This window comes from Lynx rufus, unplaced genomic scaffold (assembly GCF_022079265.1).
Source record: "Lynx rufus isolate CCGP_SWC_20201006 ecotype Redwood Valley unplaced genomic scaffold, mLynRuf1.p SCAF_9, whole genome shotgun sequence".
Lineage (NCBI taxonomy): Eukaryota > Metazoa > Chordata > Mammalia > Carnivora > Felidae > Lynx > Lynx rufus.
The window spans coordinates 21,561,932-21,570,079 of NW_025814897.1; the positions used below are offsets into that span (position 1 = coordinate 21,561,932).

An 8,148-nucleotide genomic window follows, 5' to 3' on the forward strand; every position below is an offset into this window, starting at 1 on the left:
GTGACTAGTTGGTTGGTACTACTCTAATGACTCACATCTGCCCAAAACTATCTATTACTCCGTTACTTCGTTCAGACACAAAGTAAGTCTCCAAATTCTACCTTATTAATCTGTAAATAATGAGCGAAGCTTGTATCCAACATTTTTAACTCCCTTAAATCTGTATAACTCTTCATTAGAAGGTCTAATAACTTAGCCTATACCCTTACAGCTCTGCACACTGCCTCAATGGATACCATCCTTGATTCTATATGGAAATTTAGCTCACACCAAAACACCTTAAAACTTAGCATTTTGCAAGATCAAATTACCACATTTTTAACTTTCAACATTGTTGCAAAAATAACCTTCCAAAGGTTATCTCTTGAAAAGTTGCATGACATTACTGTAAGTAGGTCAAATGCCAAGTGCATTTTTTTTTTCCAACGTTTATTTATTTTTGGGACAGAGAGAGACAGAGCATGAACGGGGGAGGGGCAGAGAGAGAGGGAGACACAGAATCGGAAACAGGCTCCAGGCTCTGAGCCATCAGCCCAGAGCCCGACGCGGGGCTCGAACTCCCGGACCGCGAGATCGTGACCTGGCTGAAGTCGGACGCCTAACCGACTGCGCCACCCAGGCGCCCCCCAAGTGCATTTTTAAATGCAAAAAGAAAAAGAAAAACCTTTGAAATGAAATCCACCAGGGAAAAGGTGAATCAAGATAGCATGGCTAAAGGACAGAAGAGCAAAGTAGATTAGAATTCAAGGGCCTAGGTTCGAGTCTGGCAAGAGGTACATGTGTGGCCATGAGCAACCTACAAATATTTATGAGTCCCCAGTGTGTAACGCAACACATGAAGGGCTAGATTAAATTATTTCTTAGGCTTATTCAAGAGTAGCCATGTATGACTGTGGAAACTATTTTCATAAAACAAATAATGATTAGAATAGTTAGGGTAGAGTAAGGAGTAGAGGGAATAATTATACTTCAGAACAAGTTAAAATTTTCCCTCTAAGTAAAGGAGATCAAGCACTGACATTCATTTCCCTCATTGAAAAGAAAAAGAAACACTCTGGCAAACAAAGCTTTGGATCTCCTTTCTCAATCATTTTCACACGAAGAATTTTCTGCCTAAGGTCTTCTTCAGGGCAACTTTGACATCCTTGTTCCTCAGACTATAGATTAATGGGTTGAACATGGGCACCACAGCAGTATAGAATATGGAGGACACTTTCCCCTGGTCAAGGGGTAAAATAGAAGGTGGTTTGAGGTACATAAAAGCTCCTGATCCAAAGAAAAGAGATACCACAATTATATGGGAACTGCAGGTACTGAAGGCTTTGGATCTGCCCTCAGTAGAACTAATATGGAGAATACTAGAAAGAATGAAACCATAGGAGATAAAAATGGTCACAATGGGTACCCCAATGCCAATGGTCACAACAATGAAGACCACCAGCAAATTTATGTAAGAGCTGTTGCAGGAGAGCTCAAGGAGGGGAATGATATCGCACATATAGTGATTGACGAAGTTGTCAGCACAAAAGGTTATAAACATTATGTTTCCCATATGGGCAACAGCTCCAAACACTCCCATCCCATAAACACCTAACAAAAGGAGTGAACACACCTGAGGAGACATGGTAACTGTGTATAGCAGTGGTTTACAGATGGCGACATAGCGGTCATATGCCATCGCTGACAAGATGTAGGATTCAGAAAACACAAAGAAACAGAAGAAAAAAAACTGAGTCATGCACCCTGCATAGGAAATGATGTTTCTCTTTGCGACAAAACCCATTAGCATTTTAGGGGTCAGAGTCGTGGAGTAACTAACATCTATGAAGGACAAGTTGAAGAGGAAAAAGTACATGGGAATATGAAGGTGAGAATTCAGCCCAATCAGGGTTATCAGGCCCAGGTTCCCCACCACAGTGACCATGTAGAAACCTAGAAACAGGAAGAAGAGGGGCATCTGGAGTTCTGGCTCATCTGTTAAGCCTGCGAGGATAAACTCTGTCACAGAGGAGGCATTATCTGCAGCCATTCTCCTCTAGGAGAGTCTGTAAGGGAAAAAGAAGAGTCACTGAGACAAAGAGAGAGAAGCCACACACCATGGAATTTAAGGGGCTGACATGGAGAAGAAAAGAATGGGAACATTTACTGGCACTGTTCTAAATGTTGTGTGGCATTATGAGTATCCCCATTTCACAGATGAGGACACTGGACCTAAGTGACTTGCACAAGTCCTGATGCTACTAAGTTACAGCAGGAGGTGAACTCAGGTGGTCTGGCTCCTGGGCTTTGAGCTTTTACCCACTCTGCTCGAGGACAGACCAGGGCAGGCAGGCACTCACCCTCCTCTGCTTGGAGTCACAGTGCTATTCTCCACTGGCTCTCATCCATCTCTTTCATGGAGACTCAACTGGCCCCGATGAAAAGCAAGTGACAACCCAGAGCTCAGACCCTCTGCTTCTGCTTCTCTACTTTGAGGAGCGAAACCTCTAATTTATCTTGCTGCGCTGAAGAACTTGATCTTTGATGGTGGCTTTGCTGCAAGTCTCTTGTCCAAATTCCGGGGATGAGACAGCATCCTTTCCAAATGCCCATGGATAACAAGAGACTAATCTCAGTGACGTAGTTACAGAGACTCCCTCAGGATCACTGCTCCAGAGACCCCTTCCCAAAGGAAGAAGAAATGTTTGTTTACCCCCTTGGTAATGCTTGATGTGGCTTCCAATGATCCTTTCATTCTGGTTACATCTTTTTAAGATTAAGAGCAAAGCCTTATGGGCTTGCCTCCTTGTATTGAGGACTTACTGTGTACCTAGCATTGTGTAGATCCAGCACCCTTATACTAAAATCAAGTGTTAAAAGCAATGTACAAATAATATTACTTTTTTATTCCTCACCACAACCTTATAAATTAGAACTATTAATTAATCCTTCCTCTAAAGTGAGAGGCACACACACTACGAGGTTCCAGAATCTTGACTCAAACCCTAGTCTGTCCAATTCTAAGCTTCTTAGTCTTCATCACTAAACATTCAGCCTCCCTCTAAGTGACCATGAAATCTCTGAAGCAGCATTTTTACTTAGAAGGATCTCATGAGTAGCTTTATTGATAAAAACAAGCACTTAGATAACTTGAAAGGAATGTAGAAAGTGTTAAAACCAAGAGAGGTAAAATTAGGGGAATCGTACTTTAGAGAAGGATCATTATTTCCTTCACACCCAATATATACCAAGAATTATTTGCATCTTCTCCAAGAAGAAGTTTAAAGAAAGTTTAAAGAAACTTTCACTGAATTTTCTCCACTACTTGATCATCCATCTTAAGCTTCGTTATTAAAAACAAATACTGGTCAGATAACTAGTAACAACTTCTATCAAGACTTAAATGCAGAGAACAGAGTCTACAGCCAGTATGTCAGATAACAGGGAATTGGTGAAAGACTTTGAACAAGGATGGCATTGCTTTAGCACGTACCAATTGAACACTGACCCTGTCCCTGAAACTTTTATAAGTCCTGGTGATTTCTTCAGTGGAAAAAAAAGCTTTCTGCCCTCATGGAGCTTTTATTCAAGTGGGAAAAGACAGAAAATACATGAAAGAGAGGTAAAACCTGTGAAATGAAAAGTTATATGAGCAAAAGGAATGCAAGAGGCAGGGCTAGAAAAGGCAGGCGTTGCAGATTTCAGTTTTAAATAGAATGACCTCACATTCGAGCAACTTTGAAGGAGACCTGAAAAGCATTTGCTTGGTAAGGTCAGTTACTCTAATAAAACAATGGACATTCACAACTTAATGCAGCACCTTTCCAAGGCATCACATTTTTGTCCTGAGCTTCAAACACAATATGTTAACCCCGATTACTGGATCCGATGGAGAGAATTGTGAGGGTGGTAACAGGATAGGGGGGCAAGAGTCCTTGCTGAGGGTTTAGATAATCACAAGTCACACAGTGTAGTTTATTAACTGAGACTGATATCAAGACTAATAAAATTTTGTTTGACAACTTGCACTCTACACCCTTTTCTAGGATGTATGGCAAACTCTATCCCAAGAATAAATCTCTATTTGTATAAATTCAAGTGTCAGCAGATGAGTTATATTCTTGCTCAGAGTTAAGGGCCAACGTCCTCTTGGAGAAGTTACGAAATGAAAACACAAAGGCAGAAGTCCATTTTCCTCAGGCAAGTCCAACTAAAACCTCTGCACACATGCCTGAGTATGTTTGCGTGTTTGTGAGTGTGTGCACACACCTGAGTGAGAACTTGCTCGCCCTCAGCTATGACTCAGCAGGGACAGTGCCTCATCTGTCTGTTTACACTGAGAATTTTCCATGGCCCGGAACAACTCTAATGAATCCCAATCCCTGTTCTCAATCCCACTACACATATTTAAGAAATAGAAAAAGCAACTCATTATCAAAAAATTAAAATAAGGGCTACAAGCAAACTTTTCTTAAGGCCCAAGGGCAAAGAAGACGTTAGGGGTTCATTAAATGTTCACTCTCCTCTAGAAACCTTAGAGGGTTCTTGTATGCATGATGCAACACCGGGGAAAATTCTGAGACTTTTGTCACTTCAGAGGTGGTTTCCATGGGAATTTCATTTCAAATGCATCGAGATTTTATTTCAAGTGAACCAGGGCTTCTATAAAGTCATTTTCACTATTGACTTGCTCCAATACAAGCAGAAAGAAACACAGAAATAAATATTCTTGATTAAATTACTTTTGTTGCAGAACTATCTTTCCCAAAATTTGAATCTCTGTATAATGGATTTCTTGTTCTATTTATTGCTAACGCTAAAATATATGTGAGACATGGATTATAACATACCAATGTGGAAAATATGTATAATGCAGCATCTTTGCATATACACCTCATGCACATGCATTAATCCTCATATGTCTGGTAGTCCTTCAGGCAGCACCAGAGTGGTATGGGGTCAGTAACCTTCACCCCACATAAGAGACCTACAAGAATAAACCACAATTCCAACCAAAAAAGTCAGAGAGCCTGTCCAGAGAGAAAAGATGGCAGCTGAAATATCTTCATTTGATGTGACTTTAGTTAAACTCTCAGGATGGGCATAAAATTAAATTCATCTGTCAGAAGTCATACGATCTATATTATACTTAATGTTGAATTAGTTTTTGATATGTGCATTTAGCATATTAAAATGCCAGGGAAAAGGATTCAAAAGAAATGGTTTGTGCTGTAAGGAGGGATTTCTGATCTAGTCGAGGCATCTCCTATTCTGTCTCTCTATCATGTTATTCTCCTCATGTTTCAAATTTTTCAGTGCCTACCAATTCTCTGAGCCTCTTCTTCCTTAAATGTTTGTGAGCTCACCCACAATTTCCACAACATCATCTGTATGGTTAACTCCTAAATTCGCACTTTTCTGTTAATTCCCTGTCCTGTGTATACAACCTCTCTATCAAAATGTTCCAGTATGCCACCCTGAACTCAACAAGTACAAAAATTAACACATCTTTTTTGTCCCCCAAACAGACATCTGCCCAACCTTCCCATTCCTTTATTGGAGACAAACTAGAGGGTATCCTAAGTCCTGGTTCATTTGGGTTGGTCCTAGTTTATATCCGTTGCCCCAGAAAAATTATTAGAAGCAGCTTCTTTCACCAAGAAATCTATTCCAGTTAAATGAGGAATTGTATGTGGAATCAAATCAACTTCTACGATTCCTAGCTCTGCCCCTTACTAGCTGTGTAGCCTTGGAAACCTCTTGGTTAAACTTGGTTTGACCTCTCCTGAGCTTCAAATTACTTATCTTAAAATGGGGTTAATAATCTTAAATGCTGCCATTTGCATTACTTAGGATGTAGAAGACATAAAAAATGTTGTTGTTGCTATAGTCATCGTCATCATCAATCATCCAAATCTATACCCTGGCATGATAAAGATATTTTGGACTGCTACAGGAATAGCTACAGGATTAGCTAAAACTGGGAGAGACTAAAAATAGGAAGATCAGTTAAGATTTCACAAGCAATGGAGATAGTAAAGTAAAAATGGTGTCAAGAGATAAGATCATGGAAGAACAGGATTTAGTATCTCTGTGGTTTGGGAGAGAAGGAAATAAAAGAAAGAAATACATATCAAATATGATTAAAGTTTTGAGTTCATATGACCACAAGTAAGATGGAAGAAATGAATAAAGAGTAGGGACCATAAGGAGCTAGATTTTAGTCTAGATGATGAAATGCCAGCGGACACAACAAGGGTCCCACTAAACTCTAAGTTATGGCAGCCACCAGGGCAATTAGGACTCCCCATGCCTGCGACTAACAGACAAGACCTGGATTCACCATCCTGGCAAAAATAATTGATCCTAATCAGCAAAGGGGGTGGGGCGGGTATTGCCTTTACTCATAGGGGCAGAAAGGACCATGTGTGGAACACAGATATTCCATTTGGATGCTTCCTGATACTTCCTTGCCCCATTGTAGCTGTGAATGGATATAGGCAGCAAATCTCAGATAGGAAGGGTATGGTTGCCAAAGATTCAAACCCTTTCATAATGAAGGGATTCCTCTTTTTTAGATGTTTATTCATGGATCAGTATATAGGGAGGCCTAACTCATAATAGCTATTAATAAATATTTGTTGAATTCATTATTTCCACTTAAAATATATGTGGGTTTAGTTCTCTAACACCCTCCCACTCCAATTTTTTGTCCTATCCTTTCAAATAGTTATATTATACCTCTTAATTCTCAATACTTAATGTATTGAGAACTATAGAACTGCACAAATAACTATCACTATACAAATAACCAGCCAAATACTATATTCTAATTATGTTCCCTACTTGTGCTATCTGAAATTTTTCCTGGAATAATTTCTCTATGTCCTGTATCTCTCCTTCATATTTTCATATGCTGCATAGTATCTATCAAATGCCCATCAGTATTAATTTCCAAATATTCAAACATATGTGACAATCTGTCAATTTCTTCTTTCTCTTGGAAACTTCCACCCTCTGTATGTATCTGGAGTGATTGCTTTTTAGACTCAATGCATGGCCATCAGCCTCAAATTCCCTTTGCTGCTTTCCTGTGTTGGATCCCTCTTTCCTAAAAACCAGTATTGTCAGTGAGAAGTCCAGTCGCATTCTCATTTCTGTCCCTTTATATATTATGTGATTGTCTTTCCCCCCACCTCTCTCTCTCACCCACCTCCCCACCCTCTCTCTCTCTCTCTCTCTCTCTCTCTCTCTCTCTCTCTCTCGCCCCCCACCCCCTCTCTCTGAAAGCTCCTAGGATCTTCACCCACAGTGTTCTTAAATTTCACAATACTATGTCTTAGTAAGTCTGTTTTCTTTCAAAGTATTCCTTTGATCTAGCAATACAAATCATCTAGTTCTGGGAAATTTTTCTCATACTCTTTATTGATAATTTTCTTCCCACCAAATTTTTTTGTTCTTTCTTTCTAGGATTATTATTATTCAGATGTTGGAGTTACCCTCCTCTTTTCTATCTTTTTGAGCATTTTTCATACTTTTGAGAGAATTCATCACCTTTAAGTTGTGCCATATCTATTTTAACATTTTCTTATTGGTCTACATAATAAAATTCACCCACTTTAAGTGTACAGTTCAATGAATTTTAATAAATATATACAGTTGCATGACCAGCACAATAAAGATATAGAATGTTTCTATCACTCCAAAAAGTTCTCTCCCACTTCTTTGAAGTCAAATTCCTCACCCCATTTCTGGGCCCAGACAACCATGAATCTGCTATCACTAATTCCATGTAAATGTAATCATCAACTATGATGTCTTTTATATCTACTCCTTTAACTTAGAAGAACAAGTTTGAGACCCATCCATGGTGTTGCTGTATCAGTAGTCCATCCCTTTTTATTCACAAGCTTTATTCTACTGGATAGATAACACAACTTGTTTATCCATTCATTTCTTTTTTTCTTTTTAATTTACATCCCAATTAGTTAGCATATAGTGCAAGGATGATTTCAGGAGTAGGTTCCTTAGTGCCTCTTACCCATTTAGCCCATCCCCCCCCACAACCCCTCCAGTAACCCTCTGTTTGTTCTCCATTTTTATGAGTCTTTTATGTCTTGTCCCCCTCCCTGTTTTTATATTATTTTTGTTTCCCTTCCCTTGTGTTCA

At 39.4% G+C, this 8,148-nt stretch overlaps 1 protein-coding gene across 1 annotated transcript; it reads right to left on the bottom strand.

The window, feature by feature from the left end:
* Positions 1 to 1,093: 1,093 nt before the first annotated feature.
* LOC124505430 (olfactory receptor 8B12-like) lies at positions 1,094 to 2,047 on the bottom strand. Its single transcript, XM_047071378.1, has one exon. The coding sequence runs from the start codon at positions 2,027 to 2,029 to the stop codon at positions 1,094 to 1,096; it is 936 nt and encodes a 311-aa protein (XP_046927334.1). The 5' UTR covers positions 2,030 to 2,047.
* Between the last annotated feature and the right edge of the window lie 6,101 nt (positions 2,048 to 8,148).

What these genes read in the sequence shown, in the direction of transcription:
- LOC124505430 (XM_047071378.1), bottom strand. Translation starts at nt 2,029, where the DNA reads ATGGCTGCAGATAATGCCTCCTCTGTGACAGAGTTTATCCTCGCAGGC.